The sequence below is a fragment of the Malaclemys terrapin genome, chromosome 6 (assembly GCF_027887155.1).
Source record: "Malaclemys terrapin pileata isolate rMalTer1 chromosome 6, rMalTer1.hap1, whole genome shotgun sequence".
Lineage (NCBI taxonomy): Eukaryota > Metazoa > Chordata > Testudines > Emydidae > Malaclemys > Malaclemys terrapin.
Genome location: NC_071510.1, coordinates 62,518,099 through 62,544,845, shown reverse-complemented (window position 1 = coordinate 62,544,845; position 26,747 = coordinate 62,518,099). Strand labels below are relative to the sequence as shown.

The 26,747-nt window shown below is 39.4% G+C and overlaps 1 protein-coding gene across 2 annotated transcripts in view; it reads right to left on the bottom strand.

Annotated features, from left to right (window-relative positions):
• Positions 1 to 607: 607 nt before the first annotated feature.
• TRIM36 (tripartite motif containing 36) overlaps positions 608 to 26,747 on the bottom strand; it is a 49,509-nt gene continuing 23,369 nt past the window's right edge. For both annotated transcript variants that reach the window (XM_054033183.1, XM_054033184.1), the window contains exons 3-10: positions 14,352 to 14,677; positions 10,907 to 11,053; positions 9,186 to 9,281; positions 7,682 to 7,935; positions 6,041 to 6,165; positions 3,607 to 3,900; positions 2,977 to 3,274; positions 608 to 1,565 (exon numbers count right to left, since the gene is read on the bottom strand). In XM_054033183.1, coding sequence (XP_053889158.1) covers positions 1,211 to 1,565; positions 2,977 to 3,274; positions 3,607 to 3,900; positions 6,041 to 6,165; positions 7,682 to 7,935; positions 9,186 to 9,281; positions 10,907 to 11,053; positions 14,352 to 14,677 — 1,895 coding nt within the window. In that variant the 3' untranslated portion in view covers positions 608 to 1,210. The remainder of the gene's footprint in view (positions 1,566 to 2,976; positions 3,275 to 3,606; positions 3,901 to 6,040; positions 6,166 to 7,681; positions 7,936 to 9,185; positions 9,282 to 10,906; positions 11,054 to 14,351; positions 14,678 to 26,747) is intronic.

Here is a 26,747-nt window from a genome sequence, read left to right as displayed (position 1 = left end):
ATATTTTCAATTTTAGAGATTCATGTTTCTTATAAGCTACGGTAACACTGCAGATACTTAAACCATTTTTGCACATACTGCTTTCAAACATATATAAACACCACAACATTAGAAAATTTTAATACAACAAGGAAATGTTTGAGCTAAACAGACATTAAGGCAAAAAAAGAATGTCTCAAATGTAATCAGTGCCTTTTTCTAACACATTCTTACTAAAAACAATCCTTTATTGAAGACAAAGTTAACTTACAAAACATGTATTAACACAAAGACCTGAATTTTTTAATTAAAAAGTTGTTTATGTATTTTATCATTTGTGTCAGTTCATTATTTGTTTTTGCCCAGCAAAAGACCAGGAACCATTATTACATATTATACATACCGATAACTGAGTTTCATAGACATTGAAGACCAATGTTTCAGACAAATTGCACTTTTTTAAATATACTTTATACAGTCCATACTAAAAACCTGGGATAGTAAAGATATTTAAGAACCTCATTATTAACCACTTGTACAGTTATTCACCAGTTTCTGGAAGTCATAATTTTAGTTTATAGTCAATCTAACTGTATATCAGATACAATAATTGCCCCCCCCCCCCACACACACACACACCCCAAATATAACCTATTCAGTGCAGTTTTGATTTCCTACTGCTTTGCATTTTCCATTGGTGCAAACATTATTTAGCACAGAAAAATCCATCTCACTGGTGCTCATGAGTCAGTTACAAAAATGCCTGACCACTCAAATGCATTCAGACGAACTCCTTTTAAAATAAAAGGACACACAAAAGATAATCACAATAAATGCACTATTATGTGGGCCCTGACTCCATTAAAAAACAAAAACAAAAGTGAAACCAGCAGAGCCAGCTAAGTAAGGATATAAATTATATAACAAACAGGTTTCCAGCTCATGAAAGACAATTAGGTTGCTAATCAAACTCTGAAGAGCAAGTTTCACCACACAATCAAAGAAAGGCAGGAGAGCGACTGGAAGAATGTCCTCATGGGCACTATAAGTTGGTAAAAAGGTTGAAGAGGTTGGACAACAATTTTTGTTTCTATGATTAAAAAATGACCCAAAAGCATGAGTGCAGCAAAAGCACTTAGGAGATATGATGTAATTAATCAAGACTTAATGCTAAGGCAGATCCTTCTGCTCACATTTTTCATCTCAAAAACAGTACCAGTAGATATTTGCACTACATATCATCTTGGTATTCCAAATACTTTGTTGTGATGGCTTCCTCAAGATGAATTCCTGCACTCCCCATTAATGCAAATGCTGGATACATTGTACCAGAGCAGTCTACCTGGCGCTCATAGAGGCATTTCATGTGGTCTGCATCATAGAATCCAACTTTGCCTCTGTCACAGTCAAGGCAGATTCCTATACAAGATGGCATTGGAAGAATTCTATTTGCAGAATCTTTGGGAGCAGTAGATGCCTTGGGAATAAAGAATTTATTCATGCCTAAAGTAATCAATGTGAAAGGCTGTGATGAGTCAAAGCAGGTATCTTCACTCCCACTGTCGTGACCACTGTCTTGTTCATATCTAGAATCAAAGAGTACAATTTTCTCAACGACCAAATCATAGTCAGAATGCTTTACGTTATTTTAAACTGAAGTATTTTATGAACAGATAACACTATATTTAACTTCTGGCTCTGCAACAGATGCTCAAAATGGATGTTCAATCTCAAACTGTTTTATGAGCATTGGAAGGAAAAACGTTTGAATTTGGACTTCCTCACATGGTATACACTGCTCAGCATTCAAACCAAACAATTCTGCTAATCTTTCACTGACTCAAAGATTGGTTAGGGGTTTTCTGATTTTTGGCTTTTATAAAAGATTGATGCAGCTAGTCCCATCAGGCTGATGGGTTCTTGCCAGAGTTGACAACTCAGATGTGGTGCATCTCATTGACATTAGGAATTCTATTTTAAAGAGTTCTACATAGTTCTCATCAGTATAGTATCTGACCTCACCTGAATGTTAGTGAATTTAGTTTCACAAGAACTTTGTGAGGTAAAATAGAACTATCCTTATGTTGCAGAGAAAAACTGGCACCAGCATCATGAATCGACCAAGGTTGCACCCAATCTGTTGCAGAGCCGGAAGTTAAATCCAGAGCTCCTGATTCCCAATCCTTTTCTTGACCACCAGACCATTTGGAAATCTGTCCAAGTGGCAAGGTTCCAAGATTTCTTGCACAAACCTCTTGCCGTGCTCTGGTTCATACAGCATCATCTGTGACGTTTTGGTCCCTCCAGGAATCAGAATGCCCTGAATGTATAACCTCTTCACATGGATTCTCCATCTCACGGTAGATGCATCCATGATTATTACAGTTGTGACTGAATATATTTGGAAGTCCTTCATTTGTACTTTGCCCCTTGACTGCTACCAAGCCAGCAAATCTTACTCCAGTGCAGTGCTATGCCTGCAACCAGTGAGACTATGAGGTCCACTAAAGTAGACTATTACAGAAACATGTCTCAGGTATTATTACAGTGTCCATTCCAAGACCTAACAGGCCCACTGAACTCTGGGAAAGCCTTCTTACCACAGCCTATGATATCCTGGACACTTGCAATGGCTGAAAAGTCATGGAAAGCTATGTAAAGACAGACACCAATATACTTCAATTGTCTCCAGGGGACAAACTAGGGTTTTGGATAATTTAGACATCAATAGTAATTGCTAGCTTCTCAGGAAGTCAACCAACTGCTGAAAATGTACAGTAATTTTTCTTTAGATCAGAGGTTCCCTGGACTGCTTCCCATCTCTTCTTTCACCCCTCCACCTTCCCCCACATGATTGCTGAAGCTAACCAACTGGAACCAATTAGAGGTAATTACGGTCAACTCTTAATTCTACCAAATGGAAAGCTGTCCCTTTAAATTTATTTTAAAAGATTCACTCTTAAAAAAGAAAGTTCTACAAAGATCTACCACATTTACCTTGGGCTGGTTACATCACGGGGATTATGGAGCCATTCTTGTAGTTTAGTGTTAGATGCAACTCCCACTTTCACCAAGTATGAATAAGATTCCACATGAAAAGCCCAAAAGTGCTTCCCTTTTGTGATTCCAGTGTCTCCAATGATGTAGTCCAGAGTTGTGTAACACCCCACTTGGATACGTTCAGCCCCTAGCAGCAAAGGAAATCCAGCCCTACTTTCCACAGAGGTTCTCCTTGGATTCAGCATGAGACGTTCACTGTTGAAGCCACATTTATCATCAAAAAGAAAACTAAAGACTTAAAAAAAAACAAAAAAATTCACACTAGGTCAATATTTTACCATGGAGTTTTTTGTACTTATCTTACATTTTTCTAAGATGTGCTAACATAAGAGATAAACTACTAGTAGTGCGATACAAGACAGCGTAAAACTCTTACAGCTGATTGCCAACTAGTCAACCTTAATTCATGAAAAAAATACATGCTTATTTATTCATTCACACACACGTGCGCCATAAGGATGACAGCAGGTTGCAAATTTAAAATTTACTTGAAAATGAGCATAGCTTAAAGAGAAACTGTAGGCATTGTATATTATTCCGTTATGGAGTAACTTATACTTGGTATACCTGGAGCTGCAGGTGTGTGTAAAATAACTTCCCTGCTCCAGGGGCTACAGATAGATCCTTTATATCCTCTGACTCTAAAGGCATAGCTGCTGTTATTTTCAAGGTCAGAGATTACTTTACTCTTGCTGCAGGCTTCAATCTCTTGCCATGTTGCATTCTCCTCTTCTCTATTAAGTTTATGGTATTCAAGGATATAGGTATCAGCTGAATCTTCCTTCACTAGATGTTCCCAACAGATCAAAGCTTTATTATACATTCTGCTCTTCTCCTCATTGATCTCTGGTACATCTAGACCTGGAATAGCCATAAGATACAAGAAAAAACAAAACAAAACATATTTTTGTATGTAAGCAGCTATTAGTATTAGTTTTAGAACTACATACCATTGGTGTACAAATGGCTTATGAAGTAATGGAAAGTTCTTCCTCCCATGATGAAAGACATAGAATCAGAGATTATTAGGGTTGGAAGGGACCTCAGGAGGTCATCTAGTCCAACCCCCTGCTCAAAGCAGGACCAATCCCCAACTAAATCCCTAAATGGCCCCCTCAAGGATTGAACTCACAACCCTGGGTTTAGCAGGCCAATGCTCATGTTCTCTGTACTCATATTGAAAGTTTCCAGAATTCCTTATCTATGTATTTAAAACGTCAAGAAACTATAGAAAGTTAAAAAAAAAAATCTACGTATGTTGTGCGAGGCACAAAAACTTCTAGTTAGACCAAGTATTATTGCCAATCTAAAAGATACTTCTAACCATCAAAGAACAATCCTGATATAAGAGTATTAGCAAATAGCTACTGAAATAGTTTTTGGTGCCAATACCGCTAAACACAAATGTCAATTATTGTGGTTACTTATAAAGTTGTTCTGTGTTCCAGGTTACATTAGGTTTCTATTGTATCTCATTTTTACCCATGCACACACACTAATAGTATTTTTCCATTTTCGGTGTTATGATGATACTGCGTGTTAAGGTGGAGAGAGTTCCACTCATGCTCTCAGGCCTAGTCTATGCTTAAAAATTAGACCCAAGCTACGTCAGTCAAGACTGAAAAATTTTACACCCAGGGCATCATAGTTAAAGCTAAGATTTTGTTGCGGTTATTTTTAGTAAAAGTCACGGACAGGTCACGAGCAATAAAAAAAATTCATGGAGCCCATGACCCTGTCCCTGACCTTACTAAAAGTAACTAGAGTCAGGGCTAAGGGGGGAGGAATGGAATCGGGGTGAGGTGGGAACCAACAGGCGGGCACAGCCCCAGCCCCAGTGGCCGCAGCGGATGATGAACAGCCCTCTGCTCCAAATCTGGCCACAGCTGTGGGACAGGAGCACGTGGCCCCAGCTCCAGCCCCTGCCAAGCTCTGGAGGCAGCCCTGGGGAGACATGAGGAGGATACACAGCCCCCATGGCAGCTGCCAGACAGAGACATGGGGCTGGGACGCAGCATGGGGGGCGCATAATCCCCACTCTGGAGCTTGCTGTAGTTGTGGGACGGGGTGCATGGCTGCATCTGCAGCCCCTGCCAAGCCCTGGGCGTGAGGGGGCACATGGCCCTGGGACACCACGAGAAGGGTGCATGGCCCACAATGAGGTCCCTGCCACGGGGCTGGGTCACATGGCCCTGGCTGCAGCATGCTCCCCACTGCAGCCCCTGGTGGAAGCCACGGGACTGGGATGCTGTGGGGGGGCGGGGGAGAGGGCAGCGCAGCGCAGCCACAGGGACCACACAGTTCCTGCTACGGAGCTGCCTGCAGCCCCTAAACAGGGGCTCACAGCCTGGCTGCAGCTCCCCACTGTCCCCCTAAGCTGCAGAGCAGGGGCTGCAGGGTACTGGTTCCAGCCATCCAGCCCCAGTTGCAGGGTTGGGGCACACAGTCCTGCCTCCAGTTCTGGCTTCAGCTGCTGACAGCTGAAGTGGAAGAAATCACGGAATCCATGACTAAACCATAACCTTAATCACAGTAAGGAGGACCTAAATTCCTGGTGTAGACGCAGCTAGGTCAATAGGAGGATTCTTCCGTGACAGGAACTTCTCGAAGGAATTATATGAACTACATTGATGCAAAAAAAAAAAAACACACCACACACCACCCTTCCATTGATCTAGGAAGCATCTACACTATAGTGACACAGCTGCAGCACCGCAGGTGTGTGCTATAGCACAGTCATACCCTTAGTAACCATGGCGCTACGAGACTGAGAAGCTTGAAGTTTCAGAACATATTGTTGGGAGTGTAGAAATCTGTCTCCATAAAAAGTTTTTTCCTGATGGAAAGCAGCTTTTGGGAGGCGCATCAAGGATCTCTGCAGCCATGGTCTGAAGAGCTTAGGAATCCTACCTAACCCTAGCCTCCCATCAGAGCTAGCACCACCACCTGGGCCTCAACTCAGGAAAGAGGTAATAGAAACAACCCCCTTTATTGAACTTACCACTGGAGTAAAAGGACAAATCTCCAAGAACCTCTTCTTGCTTTGTTATATCAACCACATAATCTTCAAAAGAAGTTTGAGCTGCTGGCCTGAAACTCTTCAGAGATTCAGTAGCTTTTTGAATTCTGAAAGGGAAGCGGGGGGAGGGGGGGGAGAAAAGGGAGAAGATACATAGAGATATAATTTAGCAAAGTAGGGCTACATTCACAAGGGGAGTGGGATGAGACTTTGGGTATGTCTACACAACCAAAAAGGTCCTGTGGCAAGGAGTCTGAGAACTCAGGTCAACGGGTCCATGCTATGGGGCAAAAAAAAAATAGCAGCGTAGATTTCCCTGCTGAGACTGGAGTTGGGCTCTGAGACCCTTCCCCCTCACTGGGTTTCAGAGCCTGGATCCCAGACCGAGTAGGAATGTCTCCACTGCTATTTTTAGCCCTATGGACAGGAATCTGAGTCTGTAGACCCAAGCTCTGGGATTCGCTGCTATGGGTCTTTGATTTTGCAGTGTAGACGTACCCTTAGGCTCTGAGTACTGCAAAACCAAACTTTTAGGCTTCCTAAAAGGCACCTACAGGAATTCACTACCCCAGACACCCTATACAATGCATGGGAACAGTTAGCTGCCTAAGAAGGGATTCAGAGAAGCCAGCATGCTGAGCAGACAGCCACCTAAGCCAGCTGACAGCAAATGCTAAGGAGAGAGGTCTAAGCCCTGCCCCTCAAAAGGATGTTGGATGCCTAACTCCAGGCCAGAAGAAGCACGCTTACCAGACTGGACCTGGCAAGAAGGAATAGGCAGAGGAACACCTGGACTTAGGTGTAAGCTAAGGTGCCAAATTTTTCAGTACTGTCAAGACTTAGATGGCTTTGCATATACCCACCAACAGAAACTTAGACATCTAGGGAACTTAGGCACCTACAAAAGAAGGGTTTTGTGAATGCTAGTAGTGCCTAAATGTTGGTCTTAGGCACCTAACTATCCTTTAAAGCACCCTTGTCTCCCCTGTGAATCTGACCTGTAGTGTATCAAAAACAGCATTAAAATACAAAGCATGAAGTCCTGCTGTCCAGGGCAAAACTCCCATTGATGCCAGTGGAGCCAGGATTTCACCCAAAAAATTTTAACACTGTACACAGTGACAGAGAAATCTGACAAGGTAACAGATTAAAACTGATATTTCTGTTTACACATTTCAGTTTTGTAAACATGCCTCCACAAAAGCAGCTTAAAGAACAAGATGAATATTCATTACCCCTAATGGAGATCAGCTTTTAGGATCAAAGAGGTTAGAGGCAGAAGATACCTATTAGATCATCAAGTCTATCCCTTTGCAAATTCATATATAGTCTCCCTGCCAACAGTAGGATATGTATTCATCCAAGAGTGTTCCACTTTGTTTGTCACTTTGCAAGGGATGAATTTTTGACTTTTCATCTCCATAAAGTGTTTCCTGTATTACGATGCAACTTAAGAATTGCCAGCTCAATAAGATTGAACTCATTAAATTAACCTCTACACAATGAGCATCAGCTACATCCAAAATTTTATTTAACAAACAGCAATATCTTAATACACGTGAAAAATATGATAGAAATAAGACAAAACTTTAAAAACACTCTTTATAACGTAAGATAAAATACCTAACATGGAGCTGTTTTGCTGTTTGAACAAAGCAAGATTGGTCTGTTTCTTTAAGCACTTCTTGAGCATATCCCACAAGACCATTGTTTTCCAGAAGTCCTTGATATTCCTCTATTTGGGTTTGGAGTTTCTCTAGTCTTAAGTTCTTGGATGCCTCAATTGCCCTCAGAGCAGCTGATCTCCTCTCTTCCAAAACCTCGAACAGCTTGTCAAAGTTATTAGATGCTTCTTCTTTAGCCCTCTCACCATTGCACTATTACAAAATACAAAGTACATTTAAAAAACAAAAGAACTCATTCTGTAGTACTTTGAAATCTTATGGGAAGCAATAGAAGGTTTTATGAAAATTTTTCAAAACAGTATTGCAAAGTTCTACTCATTCATGGCAAATAATTTTTGATGGGCAAAACAGACGTCAGTATTTTCATCATCAAAATAAAGAGCAACTGAGTAGATTTTGTGCCTGAGTTGGGAAACGGTCATGACAATTTCACAACTTTAATGTAGTTAGGTAAATGGACAGGAAAATGCTTCTCTGCTCATCCAATGCAAACCCTCGAACCATGCAAGGCATTTCTCCACCTACATCATCCCGCAAGGATTTAAACTGATTCTTGAACAACTTCTGTGATGGCAGCTCTACAACTTTATGTGAGAGTGGAATAATTTAAGCCCTGGAGAACACTAAGAAGTTTCCTTAGAGCTAATATTCATGTATATTTCCCATGTATACGGAGAGTTATTTCTATTATATGAGAGTAGAAACACAATTTTTAAAAGAATTTCCTGGTGTCAGCTGCTCTTTAAGCTTATATATTTCTCCAAGACAGACACTAAAGCTGGATTTTCTAAAATATGGTAAGTGAAAACTCCTGGACCTATTATATTTTCCATTCTCTCTGCACACTGTTTACTTATGTAATACCAGCTTCTTCTCAGCCCCTTATGTCTTATATATAAGCTTTTTTCCCAGCCTGAACTTCCTACTTTCTCATTCTGTTATTTCCTTAAATTTTATTTTGACTGCATTATAGTCTAACTACAATTTAAGATGGAAGAGACCTATTAGATCAAGTTCCTCTTCTGCAGGACAGTCATTGAATATTATTTCTATTTAGCTATAGAACATAGCACCTATACATTTCTAGTTCAATGGGGACCCAATGCAGATTGGAAGACATTCCCTGTCCTAAAAAATATATAGCATAATGGGATGTTATCAGATATTAAATTTAGTATATTAGTCAAAAATGGTTTAACTCCAGACAAGCAACTTTTGATTATTTTGTGCAATGTCACTCACACTGTAAAGTTCTACTTTGAAACATCTGTTCATCCCAATTTGCAGAACATATACAATTTTTATTTACAGTGTAAAAGATGACACAGTCTAGAGAAAATACATAAGAGCACAACCTTTTCTTTGAGAGAGAGAGAGAGAGAGAGAGCGCGCGCACGAATGTCTAACAAAAAAAAAAAATCTGACCAATAAGTTATTCCTACCTCTGTTTCTTTCATTAAAAGACCCAGTTCAGAAATTTGACCTTTCACCTGGCTCTCCTTACTAATGAGGTATTCTATGTCCTTTGAAAGTTTTTCCTGTAGAAACAGAATAGTAAGTTAGAAGAAATAGGATAATATACCTACATTGGCAGTTGGTGCACGTAAGTCATCTACAAGACAGACGTCCAATGCTCAATTTGAGTTGTTCAGTTAAATTTACCTATTTACAGAAGACCAACAGCCAGCCATGGATTATATATAAGCAATAGATTACAGGAACGACAGGTCACTGATCAGCTCTACCTGGTGATCTGTATGCAGTGTCAGATGTTTCCAAGGATGGTGAAAAATCTCTATAATGCACCTAAGTTCATGCTATAGTGTACCATACGCCATCGAAGGACATTTCTTCCCAACCTCAGAAACCAATTTTCTCATACCCTGAAGAGTGAGATTTAAGGTCTTTGTGATAATTACTAATATTTATATAAATAAAATATAAATGTAATATCTTAAAAACACTAAGGTAATTAAGATGATTAGGACTGGCAAAATTTGACTTTATATTATTTTGATAATACAAATATTTAGTTTTAAGCATTTTTATTTTTATCTATTTAATTTTTCACAGTTGCAGGATATTACTGGGGGGAGGGGGTCATAAAATAATTTAATTTCAGTAGACACTGGGATTCAAAAAGTTAAATTTTTAACTGTAAAAACACAAAGTGTCCTTAAATTAAACTCTAGTAAGTTCCCATGGAGCCTTTTTCTTACTTTGCCTACATGTAAATTGTGATTATCCATCAATGGAAGTTTGTGCATTGGTTTGTGTACACAGTGAATTTGACTTTAACCAAAAGTTACCAATAAAAATCTTCCAAGACTAATTAAGATTGAGTTTAGAGTTTCTGAATATTTTGCTTCTGTACCTCATTATTTTTCACCAGAACCAGAAAGTTGGAAATACTGCAAGGATAGTGTAACATAAATGAATGGAAACTGAATGAAAAAGAAACCCTATCCTAGACCAAGTAGCTCGGATAAAACAACACTCCCACTTCCCTACCCCACAAAAAAGGAAAAACAAATATTTTAAGTTTGCTCTATAGTCCTATATACATATACATATATATATATATATACACACACACACACACACACACACACACACACACACAGAGTAGTTCAATTTTGGTTTAATTTAACTTGTGGTTCTTTTAGGCTTCTAGAACCTGCTTCAGCTATGGGACAAATTTGCTTTTCACTATTTAAAAAACAATTTCATCATTTGAAATTCCGTTTGCTCCTTTGATTTTTAGTCAGTTCCTCCCCAAGTCATAAGACAAGAGTCTGTTTTACCTGAATAGCTAGAGTGGGCTGAGCTATACTGGCCAGTAGTGCCATGTTCTTAACTTTTTTGAAGTCTGTACTTTACAGTGAGCTAAAAGAAACATTAATGGAAACATTTTATAAAGATGGGCAGATAAGGTTTATCATTTTAAATGAGCCAGAGTATGTAGTTTATTGTTTTAGATAGCATTAACACCCACTCACATGATTGAAGAAACTAGTTACATCATCATGTTGTATTGTGCAAAAGTCACATGGATAAGGCATTAATTACAACATCCTCTAAATGCAAAAGCCTGGGAGTGTTTATAACATGCAATACCTTACACAGTTTTCTTAAGACAAACTGAAAAGACATTTAGTCTTACCTTGAGAGTTTTGTAGGCAGTGCTCATGGTTGTTACTCTATGATTTGCATGAGACCCACCCAATTTACAAAGATGACACACAGGCCTTCTGCAAATTTCACAGTACATGTTTACCCTCTCCATTTCATGTTCTGGACACATCAAGATCTGCCAAAAATAATAAGAATGAACTGTATTTCAGAAAAACATTTAACAGCTCATTAAGGTACAGTATAACAGTAAACCAATCCCATAGTCACTGGACAAACTCAAGTAATTTACATTCATCTTATTATAATCCATTGCATTATAATCCATTGCAAGTAATATCAGGAGGGAGGAAAAGAAATATTGCCCAGTGGCCTGTGAATAGAAGAACAGAGGTGAAATGAGCAAAATATGCAGTCCTCAAATGAAGCAAACTTTTCCTTTGAATTCCAAGTATCAACTTTGATCTTCTTTAGGCTTTTCACTGAAGAGGACAACCTGTTTACCAAGGTGCTACTGAGACAATTTCAAGAGTGCATCATTACGCTAGAAGTATGAATATTTGGGATTCTATGGTTACAAACTATTGGGCTGGCAAAAAGAAGGGAAGCCCTAATAAAATTCCTTTAAACAGACCTCAAAATGTGAGGATTGAATTAATAAGGACATTAGCAGCCACTGTTTGGAAGACAAGCCATTTTTCCACAGGAATGTCTGGCCTTCATAACAGATCACATTTCTACTCCTCATCTTGTCTCTTACTACAATCAAATGAAAGTTACAGCCCTCCAACAAGGTGCAGGTGGAAAAAACCAAGAAGATTATCTTGTCCTTCTCTCAATTCAGGAACAATCAGTCAGGGCCGGCTCCAGGCACCAGCTTAACAAGCAGGTGCTTGGAGCGGCCAAGGGAGAGGGGCGGCACCTGCGTCAATTCGGGGGCAGCAGGTCCCTCACTCCCTCCAGGAGCGAAGGACCTGTCGCCAAACTGCCACTGATCGCGGCTTTTTTTTTTTTTTTTTGGAGCGCGCTTGGGGCAGCAGAAATGCTGGAGTTGGCCCTGATCATAGTATATGCTTCTCTGATCCCCACCACACGCATCACCAAGTGCTATCAAGTCTGGTTTTAAATGAATCAAATAGATGACTGGGAACATTGTTTAGAGGACTAATACTTCACGCATTCAAGTCATGGCCTAACAAAGCATGTGATGCAAGTGCACATTTAATTTTACATAAGAGTGCTGGCATCCCTTAATAAGGCCATCACAAAAGCTTTAATGTAGCTATGTTGGTCTCTTCTCATAGGGAAGCCTGTATAATGATGTGTTTAAGCCATAGTCATTAAACTGTATTAAAAAAACATTTCAAGAACATGTCTATTTCCATTGTCAAAGCTTCCCCTTATACATCACAACCATATGCGCACACAATATATCGAGGTCTAAAGGCCCAAAATCATTCTCTCTTCCCCCTTACTGCCTCTGCCTGCAAGAGAGAGATTTGGTTTAAGCTTTAAATCCTTTAAAAAACAAAACGTAATATTTGTAAATAGTTACACTCATCAGAACTTATGGAAGAATTCAGAAAGACGTCAAAGTCACTAGAAGTCTTTTTTTTTTAAATAAATTAAAACATCTATTGAACTTAAATAAATGACAAGGATTTGCTGCAATGATATGCTGTATTAGAGGAGAATTAAGTAACATTTGTTGATTATTGATCAGATTACTGAGTCTAGAGATCCAAAGATCACTTTTTTAAAAACTGACATCACAAGTAAAAATGTTTGTCAGTAAAATGCCTCTTAAAAACAAAAACAAACAAACAAAAAACACCACACACACCACACTTTGGCTTTAAAGAGAGTGAGAGCTTGGGTCTGTGTTTTTTCTTCCCAACATACACAAAGTCTTTACAAGTAAAAAGAAAGAAAGTATAGTAAGAAACATGTAAATAAGGTTTTGTTTCATTCAGTTACCTATTTTACAATATTATTTGAATTACATAGTTTTGTATTGTTAGATTTTCTGTCAGATTGCAGGAATACTATTAATTTTTTTCGTGTAAATTAATCTTAAATGGAATATTTTGTTTAAAAAAAGTCACATTAAGTTAATTAACCCTACAATACTAAAACAGAATTATTAATAATTTCAGGATTTCCATCTGCACTAAACTTGGATCAGCCTGCTTCTCTAAAGGAGAAAGATTAAATAACTATAGCAAAGTAGAAGCAGCTAGAGTAGTCTGGATAACAAGAGATAATCTGAAAGAACATTAATTGGTTTCAAATTACACAAAACTTCTGCAGAACTATAACTCAGCTTCGCTGCTAAGCCTTGATTTCCTAGAATGTAGACCCATTAATGATTAGCATGACTAGATTTTAACCTTAGAGTCCTGCTTAAGTTTAAATATATATTTTAAAAAGAGCTGCTGCTAGAAAATATGTAGCTGTTAGCATAAAGCTTCCAGATGACACAAACCTTTACATAAAAAGCAAATCCACACTTGTAAGTCTATTTGCCACCCAGATTTTATAAGTACTTTACGTTTTCTCTAGGTCAATTACTTGACGCATACATATGTGGACCAAATTAGACATGCCTTCCAGCCTATAGTGAACCAAATTAAAGAGGAGAAGCTGTCCCCAGATTAATATCTGAACTAGCAGATTAATATTTTAAGAAAGCAGTACTACACTATCTTCGGTACACAGACACAAGAGCTACACAAATTCAGCAATATTTTTGGTGCTGTAGGGACCTAATAAGATACAAAGATGATTGGGGACATTTATGCAGTTTAAGCTACATTTATACAGCTTAGGTTTTAAGTTTGGGGACATTTATACAGTTTAGGTTTTAAATTCAACACAAGAACTACACATTCCACCACACACCTACCACATAATTGTACCAGGGACTCAACCTTCTGTTACTGCTAAGAGTGCAGGAAGAAAGCAGCAAAGGAGGAGAGAGAAAGAAAATACACTTTTATATAAAAGAAGCCCCATGCAAGTAATGTCCAAAGGGAACGTGAATGGAACTGTTGCTACAAACCTCTGGTTATTGTGCTACTTCTAGAAAAGACCCACTGTAATGATTTTTTTTTTAAAAAAAAAACACATTATTTAAGGCCACTAACACTAAAATTATTAACACCTTGTTCTTAAAAAGCCCCATACCTTCATCTGAAAGAACCACACCCAACACATTTAATTTGATGAAGTCAAAGTCTATGGTCCACTTCCAATATGTGCCCCGTGCATTTGTCACCACCTACCTCTTTGGCATCAGATGAATAACTTTCATGCAAAATCTTACAACTCATTTAATAGATTATAGTGATGGAAACCAAAATGTAAGATTATGCGATAGATAATTGCTTTTTATGGGCAACATTTGCTCTGCAGCATCAGGTCAGATGCAAGAGATGAAAAGATCTGTAAGGTATGCCACATTAAAAACCACTTACCTTGGGCCTGAAGTTAGTAGTTGGTCCTACATACTCATGCTGGGCTTTTACAGTTCCCCAAGGATGATGTATTTTGAAGCATTCGTTGCAATAGCTTGCACTGCAGTCCATGCAACTCTTTGTAGATTCTTGAGGTGGAGGTTTGCAGGCATCACACATAATAGCAGTGGCTGCCCTGGCTGCCTGCCTATATCTTTCCACAATAGTTTCCAGGGTGAAATTTCGAAATAAGCCATTGATGCCACGTTCTCCCAGATCCACATCATGCCGGCAGCCAGGACAAGGAAAAATGGTCGTCTTAGGAGTCAGTGAATTGCGTTTCCAGCCTGTATAGATGGCAAGTCCTAGTTTAGTTACAACATAATAGGAAGAATGATTAACATGAGAAAGGGGGAAAGACAGAACCTAACACAAGAATCCACGAGCCTAAATTCTGAGGAAATCCTGAACTACTTTAGGACATGTCATTCAAAGTGGTATAATGCGAATTCAGGTGAATTCTGCCAAGCCAAAGAAGATAACCTTTGTTTTAAAATTAAACAAGGCATGACCCCTTGTTGGATTCAGAATATAAAGTAAAAAATTAATTTCAAATGAAATTGCAGTAAAACTATAATAATTCTGACTCCAGAATTGCAATGTTGCAATTTTGTTTCTTGCTATAGTAAAATATGCCAATAGTGCTACACTCATGCCTTTATCTTCAGAGTAGGCACTGTATGTTCCAGTCATTCTGAAAGACAATACCAGTTAAATTCAGTGATTAATCTCGGCAGAACTGTGCACGATGCGGAAAATGGCCTAATAGGTCTGTATTCATTCCTGGTGGCAAGTCACTTTGGCACAAATGCACTCCGTCCAGTTACTTAAACTTGTCTGATTTTACACGGGAAGGGAATATCTACCCTACTAAGCTTGACAAATTTACATGGTAATTACATGAATGTGAAAAGCTGAAACACAAATCACTAACAGACCAAGAGTTACCATAATAAATCTAGTTTTGGATACCACATGGTTAAAGTCTCCGACACATTCTGGAATTCACATTAGTGTTTGGGGTGACTCTGTCCAAAGTGGAGATTGTTTAATCTCAAAAAGTAAGAATAAATAGCAGATGTATGTAGTTGAATTTGAACTTTTACAAGTTTTATTATGGCTGCAACATATCCCAAGTGGAGCCACAACTACAAAACAAGACAGGCTGGACATTTAGAACACTAGAAAATCCCAACCAAATCACCCAGTCAATCACAATATGCACAGACTGATTTGGCTTTTCCCAGCTGAATTGCTCAGAATATAGCACTTTTAAACAAGAGTGTCAGAACCATCTCTGTGAAAGGAAGACTACTTCTAGTAAGGTTAAATGAGACAACAGCTCCAAGTCTAGGGGGCGGGGGGAGGAGGAGCTAAAAGGAGTTCTTACTGGCAAGAAGTAATGTTCTGTCCTACAACAATAGAAGTTTCAACATAGCCAATCAATTGGCTATTTTCATGGCTTCAGTTACCAGTCAAGGGGAATCCGAGCACCAAGAAGAGGTATCTAGTTTTTTTTTTTTTTGAAGGTTTTATAGTTTCACCTAGTCTGTATTAAAGAAAATATCAGCTTACTTAGGCTTAAAGGAATTTTGCTCTACTTTTAGTTGGGGAATATAGTGCATTATGGTGACATCAAATAACTGTGCACAAAACCCAAGAATTCCCCTGCTCCTTCTCTCAATAGCTATTGCATCTTCCCTTGTTCAAAGACTGGGATAAGTGGCTAACTTCACCACACACACACACACACCTGTTTCCATTTCGAGTCTGCAAAACCTTGGGATAGCTCAACATTCCTACAAAGCCTCAGACAGGAAGTACTTAATTTATTTCATTCTTGTGCAAAGAAATAGGAGGAGCATCAGCCAAAAGGAGGCAATTTAAATAAATTCAAAATTGACTAAACTGGTATTTAGGCATGGTGCATATCCTCCCCTCCTTCTCCTGCCATTAAGCTTGAAGTGATGCTTCTGTAACTAGAGCATCGCATTACCACCCTTTTCTCAAAAATGTTTTCAAATTCTGAGAATTGTGTTGCTATGACTCATGCAACTGTAAATTAAGGCAATTTCCTCTTTTCTTTTTATGCATATGTTGGATCCCTTACCACCAAATTCTAAGGGAGAATGTCTCCCACCAACATAGCTTCCACCTCTCACAGAGGTGAAGCAATTATGCTAATGGGACAGCGCTCTCCCATCGGCACAGCGCTTCTTCACCAGACGTGCAGCTGTGCCAACGTAGCGCTGTAGTGTAGACTTGCTCTAAGTCTTATAATTTATTAAGATCATTTAATTCTTTTCAAGAATAATTATTTTCTAAAAGGAAGTTAGACAATATCTCTATTTAGTCAGCTGCCTTCATTCAGAAAAAAATTATATAGTTTCCCAGAATTTTGAAAGTTTCCCTCAAGTATTAAGATTCCATTACATGCAAAGCTATCTAGCGGTGCTGATCTCTAGCTGCCCCTAATATATCAACCAAATCAGAATTTTCTTCACAACTTCCAGCATTCCGCAACCTTTCTTTAAAAATATTCACACCAGGAACTAAACACCCTTTTTATAACCTTTACTTTAGGGTGAAAGAACTGTTTTTCAAAATATGTTCGATATGGCAGGTATGTATATGCTTCTGGAATTGAAAGGCCCATAGAGTGAGCAAGTGTGCACAAGCAGACAGTGATCTCCAATTCAGTAGGTTCTGTATTTCTGTCTAGACAGCCTACAGAAAGATGCCCAGCTCAGATTTATGAATAAATACAATTAAACTGATTAGTGTAGTTAAGGCAACGTACAGATTTCTGGCTACAAAGGAATCCAAAGTGTTTGGGTACTTACTTGCAGTGAATTTAATAACCCAAGCCGGATGCCCTGCAAGACCTGTAACTTGGCATAGATGAGCAACACACATGTAATGGATGAAAACAGTACTGATTTAAAAGCCTTATTTAAATGTACGCCCAGACATATGCACTTAAGTTTAAATAATGCACCTTCAGACACTTCAAAGAGAGCCTGAAAGGTCTGAGTAGAAGGATTATTTGGCATTCAAACCATGCAGTGAAGAGTAGCAAGATAAAAGCAAGAGAATACTCACGTTCACTAATTAAGCAAATAAATAATGTAAAATAATGGTAGCTTGTAAAAACACGGCACATGAGCAGTTTAACATGCCAGCTAAATGAGCAATGACAAAAAGCAAAACAACAGGTGAAAAAAGTATAGTGCAGTGGTCACGTTTAAAATCAGAACAATCAAACTCTTATCCAATAGCGTGCTTTTGAAGTCTGGACCAAGTGACACACAGAAGTGGCGTTAATATTTATTTAACCCAAAAGTGAGTTAGTTGCCAACCAATTGTGGCCTTTCATTCTGTCACTTAAAACACAAAATCAGACCATGGTAATGACTACATGCTTTACATATATACTGGTGACACCATACCTAGAACACCACATTCAGTGGCTAGGAAATCCAAAAGATCTTAAAAAGATGCTCCATCCCTTTTTGTTAAATTTACTCCAATAATTTGATTTTTCTTAGACTCGTGACTACTTCATGGCATTTAAGCCCTCTCAAGAGGCGAAGATAATTTTTCTAGTTAAAATAGCACCATATGCTAAATAGTTTTAGATACATGAAGAATTAGCCTCATCACTACTAATGGCTGCTCTCTCCATTTTTTTTTAAGTCAATATAGTTGTTAAAAGATAAGATTTCTGTTCCAAAGATGGCGTAAATTGATCACAATGTGTGATGAATAACCAGGTAGATTAATATATTATAGTTAATGAGATGGGTTTTGTTCCTCATTCACAAAAGCAAAAAGTTAAATTTTGCAGATATACAAAATCCAATTCTGCCAACAATTAATCACATGCTTATGTTTACTAACATGAGTAGTAAGTCAAGGCATTAAAATCGCACACATTTTATCTAAATCTTTTTTTTAAATGTTTTCCTCTAAGAGTGTGCTAGGTCAACATTTACAACGTAGAACAGCATAATATGTGGCAGTTAAAACCAGAAAAGGGATAATGCACCTTAAAAATATAAATTGCGTGTTTGTGTTTTTCAGATAAAATATGATATCACCAGTATTCTGTGATTATGGTGGATATGAACACTGAATTTGTGGAGGGGTTAAAAAGATTAAAGGATACTTTAAAGGTCAACTGGATTTAGGGTGACCAGAAGTCCCAATTTTATAGGGACAGTCCTGATATTTGGAGCTTTTTCTTATATAGGCTCCTATTACCCACCACCCTCTGTCCCAATTTTTCCACACTTGCTATCTGGTCACCCTAACTAGATTCAGCTACAAACCTCTTAAATGAATTAATATTTCCACCTCCCGCCCACAATTAGCATTTTTGTAAGATTCTTAAAAAAAAAAGTTTTAAGTATTGACTTTCCTTTCTTTTTAGAAAACATAGCTTCACTCATATTAGGTACTGCATGAATTTAAAATCTTTCAGTTATAATAATTGTAGGTATTGCTTATAACTAGAGCAGACATATAGCAGAAGTGATTTTTAACTTTTTTTTTTTAAGGCTATTTGAACTGTCTGCAAACTGATGGCAATCTCTATTTTGATAGATCCTTCATAATTTATTCCATATCATATTTCTAAAAATTTGAGTGAAATAAGTTATATTATTTTTTCCTCCAGTTTGATTTTTAGATTTGTGTGTTTAATGTGAAGTTTGGATTCAATTAATAATTTTCTGAAATCCATTCATTTTTTCTCTTTCAACAGTATATACCCAATTTAATCTCTTATAGGTGTACTATAATTTGCAAGACCACAACATTATTTCTCCATTTTTCTGTTTACTTTGTGCATTTGACGATATTTAAATAAGTGAGTTTCAGTGCTTCCCCTGTTTGTGTGGGTCTGTCACACAGCAACAAAAAGGATTATTTAGCAAGACAGGAAAGTGCAATCATAAAACCACAAAAATTGGCAGGGAAACTAGGGAGCAGGTTTAGTAACTGAAACTATATATTTTTTGTAAATTGGTTATACTTGGGGTTGACTGTGTTCCTTTAAGCACTCTGAACATTTATAAAACAATATGTTTTTTGGGTATATACAGAAACCAAAGCAGAGCTTGATAAGGAAACGCTATCTAAAAACTTGAATTCCTAAATAACAATGTACTGTTACAAACAGCAATTTACAATTATCACTTACATGTAGTATCACTTAATCTTTAAGAAAGCTACAAGTGAATTTTCATAATTATAATAAGAACTTGTCAATGTTTCAGTGTAGGGTTACCATATTTTGTGCCTCCAAATGGAGGACACTCCACGGGGCCCCGCCCATGCCCCAACTCCGCCCCCTCCCCAAAGTCTCCGCCCCCTCCCCTGCTTCCCGCGAACATTTGATTCGCGGGAAGCCTGAAGCAGGTAAGGGGGAGTGTGGGGGGAGGAGGCGCGGCCCAGGCTGGCCCCCCGGCGGCTCCAGCCTGGGTCGGCTCGGGCCCTGGGGTGCCGGCCCCCGGCCGACCACCCCCGGCCCGCCCAGCACTGCTGGCCCCCGGCGGACCCCCCGGCGGCCCGGCCCCGCGGGCCCGGCACCGCGCCCCCGGCCCCGCGGGCCCGGCACCGCGCCCCCGGCCCGGCACCGCGCCCCCGGCACCGCGCCCCTGGACACCGGCCCAGCACCGTGCGCCCGGCCTGGCACCATGCCCCCGGCCCCGCAGCGGCCCCGGCCAAAGAGGCCCCGGCCGAGCCCTCCCTCCCTCCCGATTTTCCCGGACATGCCCGGCTTTTGGGGATTTCCCCCCAGACGGGGATTTGAGCCCCCAAAAGCCGGACATGTCCGGGAAAATCCAGACGTATGGTAACCCTATTTCAGTGTCCCTGTGATGAGTGTTGGTATATCACAAGAAAAGCTACTATTACACTACTACTTCCCAGCATTAATTCCACTCAACATTTTGGAACTGACAGGAATAGTCATCTCAGTATTTGAATGTCTGAAGAAGTTGTATAACCAAAGCCCTTCTAAAACAAAAGTCACACCGAAACAAAAAAAAAACAAAAAACAAAAAAGGACACACACACCACCAGATATTGGTATATCATTTTGAAGTCTCCTATTTTCCTCACGCTGAGATTCATTTCCTGGATCCCAAAACTACCTTATCAGACTGGCAAGATGGCAGCTTCCTCTTTAGTAGTTATGTATTACATTAAAGTAGGGCTGCCACCCATGACAGTCCGGGTTTTGGCTTCTGTATCCCAGTGCCATTGAGGGTTGCCAGGTGCCCGGTTCTTTTCCAGAAAGTCTGGTCAAAAAGGAGACCTGGCAGTGTCTGGTCAGATGTGCTGACCGGACACCAAAAGTCCAGTTACCACAGGGCGGGGGGAGGCATGGGGTCATTAACCTATGCCAGCCCCTGCTCAGCTCGGGCTACTTTCTACCTGCAGGCAGGCTCCTTGTCAGGCTACAGAAGCTCTCATTCCAGCCCAGTAGCAGAGGGACCCCCGCTGGAAGGGAAAGTAGCGGAGCACAGGGCTGGATCTTGGGAGTCTGGTTACCAGCCATTAGACAGGTAGCAACCCTATATTTAAGAAACCTTTAAAAAACTGTTTATTCATTCACTCTTCTTTGTGATGAATTACAAATTTATATTGCCATTATTTTCCCTTTAAAGAAAGGATTATAACCGACCATAATTAACAATATATAGAAGATCAATACTTTAATTAGGTATTACTGGAAGTAAAACTACAATCAATTTTACTGGAACCTGGTTTTATAGCCTCTGAGGAAATGATTCCTTAGGAAAAACAATAGACAGAAATTTTTGGATGGTATACTACAGAAATTAAGAGTAACACTGACAAAAAACATTCTACAGGTTTTAGTCCAGTTGACCTTTAGATCAATTGCAAAACAGAATGAAAAGTTTTTCAGATAATATTCCATAACTTTGGTCAAGTCTACAAAAGTGTAGCCGGACACGGATATTTAAAAACTATATGCTAACCAATTATATTTAAATTAAGATCTAAATACTACACTATCTACAGCCAGACAAAAAGTGAAGCATTTCTACCTCTCCACTCAAAAGACCTCCGCTGCGTGGCTGTGAACAATGAACAGAAAGCTGTTTTTAGAAACGGAGAATAAATTCACCATAGGTTTACAAAAGATAAAACAGCAACTCTTTTCTTCTCCACTGCAGTTGCCAGGTGCCCAGGTTGCCAGGTGAAATTAAAAAATATTTAGTTTCCTAATACTCTATACAGTTATAATGCATAAATGGGGGAGAAAAACAAAAATCAAGCTCTCTTTTACTGTATTTCAGAATCATTCATCATTTACACAGCATTGGAGACCTAAACACTTCATATGATTTTTGTAGTATAATGGCATTATACTTAAATATTTGCTTTCAAAATTATAAACCACCCCATATTAATTAAATAATCATAAATTCTCCAATCCATAAAATCAAGGCCAGGATTTTTTAAAGTAAGCATTTGTGTACAGTTTAAGTTAGAGGATAAACCATTTACCAATTTCAGACCTTTTTGGCATTATTATAGCAAACAGCATTCGTAAAAAGCAAGTTATGCAGATAATAGCTCCATAATAGAAAACAATTTGCTTTTGGCACTTAAAGAGTTAAAAGGTCAAGACAGCAATGAGTTTTTACTACTTCACATTAAATTAATTAATTCTTTATTAATCATGTTTATGCCATATATATAGGCTTGGCAGAATTTTTATATACAAAATCAACAGATACCAATGTTTATTTTTGAGCATTTTTTTTATTGGATTTAAATTTTCACAGTTGCAGGAAGTTATGGGGGGAGGGTCAGACAATTATTTAATGACAGTAGATGCTGAGATTCAAAAAATTAAAATGTAAAGCTTTAACTCACATTATCAACATCATCTGTCAAAATATATAAATAGCCTTATGTCAAACTCTAGTAAGTTCTCAGGCAGTGTTTTTCTTACTTTGCTTATCTTTCTATTTCTATTATTGCCAATGAAAATGTTTTTTCGTTGTTTTGTGTATGCATTGTGAAATTTATTGGTAAGTTAATAAATCTTAATATAGTTATTATAGGACTGGCTACAAGCATTGTCCTTGGTGTGAGATCTAAGGCACAACTGACCTGGGTAAGTGACTGGTCCTTCGGGACTAGGAGTAACATGAATATTGCTGTGATTCTTGGTCTTAAAAGACCATCTATCCTGGAAATACACTCACTCGCCAGGGTGACAAAACAGACCGGAGTATCCTGGGGACCGTCAGTGAATCCATTTAAGGCTGTTAATGTGCCTGAAGAGTTTGCACATGGTACAGTTGGTTGGGGAAATCTACATTTAGAACTCGCAACCAATTTAGGGTTTGTGTCCTGTTTTTTCAAGTCTGTCCTGAGCTTGGTTCTCATGCTCTTTGGCCACCGTTGGGAGCATTACAAAGTCAATGGGAGCTTTACACATAAATTAGCATTTTGTACCAAGTACTCTGAAAAATCAGTCCCTAGGCGTCTCAGATTGGGCACCCTAAATTACTTGTCACTTTTTTTTTTTACAATATTTACAAAAATATAATCTCTGTATTTCCAGTTTTTCATATGTAAAATGGGGATGAAAATACCACCTCACCTCAGAAGTGTTGTAAAGATTAATTAATTAATATTTGTAAATAACTAAGATGTTTGTGAAGAATTAAGGTACTATGATGAGAGTACCACAGAAAATTTCCAGAGGAAATTAATAATTCTGTGTTCAGTGCAGAGTTTGGATGGCATGTGGCAAATAGTGCATGGGGTTACATACTGAATAAGCTACCCATTCAATGAGCACTGTTCATCCTACACCAGGGGTCGGCAACCTTTCAGCAGTGGTGTGCCAAATCTTCATTTATACACTCTAATTTAAGGCTTCGCGTGCCGGTAATACATTTTAACGCTTTTTAGAAGGTCTCTCTCTAAGTCTATAATATATAACCAAACTACTGTTATATGTAAAGTAAACAAGGTTTTCAAAATGTTTCAGAAGCTTTATTTAAAATTAAATTAAAATGCAGATCTTTTCAGTTTAGTGTGATTCTTGCCCTTGCTTTTCCTTGCTGAGTTTTCCAATGTCTGGCATGTATTTGGATACTTTAAGCTGCACACAGGCTTCTGAGTGATCAGTTGTTAACCGGCTCCGAGAGGGACAGAGGACAGATTTCATGTGTGAAAATACCTGTTCACACAGGTATGTGGATCCAAATGCTGAAAGCATTGCAAATGCAATTTTCTTCAAACAGTTAAATTTCACTGGCAGGGACGTCCAGCAGGTCAAAACAGAGGCCCCATGATCTCTCTCGGTAGCTTCAAGTGCTCTCCACAGATCCACAAACTTTGATATCCACAATTCTGAGCTTTTTAACTGAATGAGGTGCATTTCGAAATCTTCAACACCCATCCACTGAAATACAGACAAATAAATCCAAGTCGCTTTCGTTGAACTTTTCAGGTTTAATTAGAAAAGAAAGCATTGGGCCAAATCGCTGGAAATCTTGAAATCTGTCAGAAAATTTGATTCCAGTTCTTGCATGTACTTTCCAGTCTATCGACATTGACAGTGCAACGTGTCGATAGCTCTTTTATGTGTTGGAAGTTGCGGAAAGTAGAAGTTTGAATATCCCTAGAAAAAACTGCTAGTTTCACAACAAATGCTTTCCAGGCTTCATAAAGATCCAGAACTGTTTGCCCTGCACCCGGGAGACAGAGGTTAAGTTCGTTCAGGTGAGCAGTGATATCAGTTAGGAACATGAGCTTACACAGCCATTTGTCATTATCCAGTTCGGGGTAGTTTTGTTCTTTTTCCAACAAAAAGGCCTTGATTGCCTCAAAACAGTTTACAAAGAGCACCAAAACCTTGCCACGACTTAGCCACCGAATGTTGCTGTGAAGTGGGATGTCGTTATAAGCACTGTCCATCTCTTCTAGCAGTGCTTGAAATTGTCTGTGAGTCAAAGCAGATTGAGCAACAAGGAAATTCACAATTCGCACCACTGTATTCATCACATTATTAAGCTCTGAATTAGAAATTTTTGCACACAGGTTTTCTTGATGGATGATACAGTGAAATTTGACTGTCGGATGGCCAATTTGATCTTCAAGTAACTTTACAAATCCCTTCTGTTTTCCAACCATGGCAGGAGCACCATCTGTTGTCACACAAAATATTTTTCTGATGTCAACTCCTCGTTCTTCAAAATGGTTTACAAAACTTTCCAGTATATCTTCCCCCTTTGTTGTGCCATGCAGGGGTTTTAGGCAACAAAGTTCCTCTTGGATTTCATCGGAAGCACAGTATCTTGCAACAATTGCCAAACGTGAACGTCGTTTATATCCACGCTCTCATCAACTGCAACACTAAACACTGCTGGGTCTTTCAATGCAGTCGTCTGCTTTTCCTTAATGTTTTCTGCCATTTCACTTATGCGTCTCTCAACTGTTCTGGCAGAGATGGGCAGTTCTTTTATTCTAAATATGATTGTATCTTTATTTGGCAAATCATTGAACAAAATCTCTGAACTGCTGAGAAAAACTTTTTATATATTCCCCATCTGTAAATGGCTTTCCATTTTTTGCAATGCACTGTGCAATCTTGTAACTTCCTTCTGTAGATTGATTTTTACTTACACTTAAGCTTTTAAAAACCACTGCTTTGCTTCTCATAGACTGCTACTGCCTTTTTGATTGATTCAGTCTTGTCTGCTTCATCAAGAAAGGTTCTCGTGCTTCGTTTCAAAATGTCGAACACTTGATGTGCAACAAACAACACCTTCATAACAGAAAGCACAAATAGCACGGTCCTTCTTTTCAATAAATCCAAATGCATATGTCCAAGCAGGCTGAAATGATCGGACATCTAGCTTCGCTTTCTTAGGAGCTGCCATTTTGTCAAAGGTTCCCTTCAACTCTCAGTGGGGAAAAAAAATGGCAATAGAAGGCAGGCACAAGGTCCAAGGCAGTGTTGTCTAAGATAAGCAATTTTAAGATGGGGTGCTGAGCTGCACCCCCTCTTGCCTGGTGTGCAACCCTCACTGTCCCAGGCTGGGGACAGTGGGCCACAGCAGGGAGGCTGAAGAGGACTGATCCAAGGCCAGGTGCAGAGCCCAGGGTGGCCTGCTGGGACTCCAGGCCCGAAAGCAGGCTGAGCAAGGGCTGGAAACCAAGATTGGCAGCTGAGGTGAGTGGAGTAGGTGGCTGGTAGGCCTGAGCAGGGCTGGAGGCCTGGACCCTGTCTGCAAGAGAGCCTCCAACTGGAAGCAAGGTGAGTGGAACTGCGCGGTAGAGACCCCTGCTGGCGAGGGGCCAGCAGCCAGAACCCCAGAGCAGCAACTGGCTCAGCCTGCCGCCACTCTGGGGTTTCTGTCCCCAGCTCCTGCCAGCCGGGGTCTCAACCCGCTGCCAGCCTGGGGTTCCTTCCCCCAGGCCAGCAGTGGGTGCTGAGTTGGACCAGTGGCAGGTCCCGCAGGAGCCAGCAGCTGGCAGCGGGAACTCCAGAGTGGCAGCAGGGCTGAGCAGCTCAGCCCACGCCGCATGCCAATAAAAATTGGCTCGCGTGCCAACTTTGGCACGCATGCTGTAGGTTGCCAACCCCTGTCCTACACACTGAATGAGGCAGGCATCTTATGGATAAAATAATATGTGGTCATGTAATTACAGACAGTTTCATAGTGCATATGCACAAAGGGGCCCAATTAAGGTTGTATGGTCAACACTTAGTTCTGCCATTTCTTAGCTTCCACATGCTTGATTTTGCAACCCAAGTGTTCTTTTAACAAGTTTGTTTTTGTTTGTGTTTGGTCTGGATGTAATAGTACACAAAATGTGAAGATGGTAAATTACTGTATTAACATCACAAACAGGATTGCTAGCCTCAGAAGTGCAGGATAATGTCTCACAGAAGGCAATTTTCAACAAATCTACAGTGAACATGATGTGCCAGTAAAGAGATACTATAATTGACGTGTCCTTGCAGAACAAGAACCTCTCTGAGACTAAATATCTTGGACACTTCCTGGGCGACAGCAAGCCAAAATGCAAAATATTAGAGGGTAACTAATTTCAGACTAGAATTTTTTTTTTTAAATTAGCAAATCCAGATGTGCAACATATTGGTCAAACTTCATCCTTTTGGGGGGTGGGGCAGGAAAGAGGACATAAAGAGGTATAACTAGCCACAGTCCTAATTTAAGTGTTCTTTAAAAGATGATGGTGATGTAAGTTTCTGCTCTTGAGAAATGAAAGACAAGAATTTAACATTGCTAAAACCTGAGATGCAAGTTTTAGGATTTGTCTACACATGGA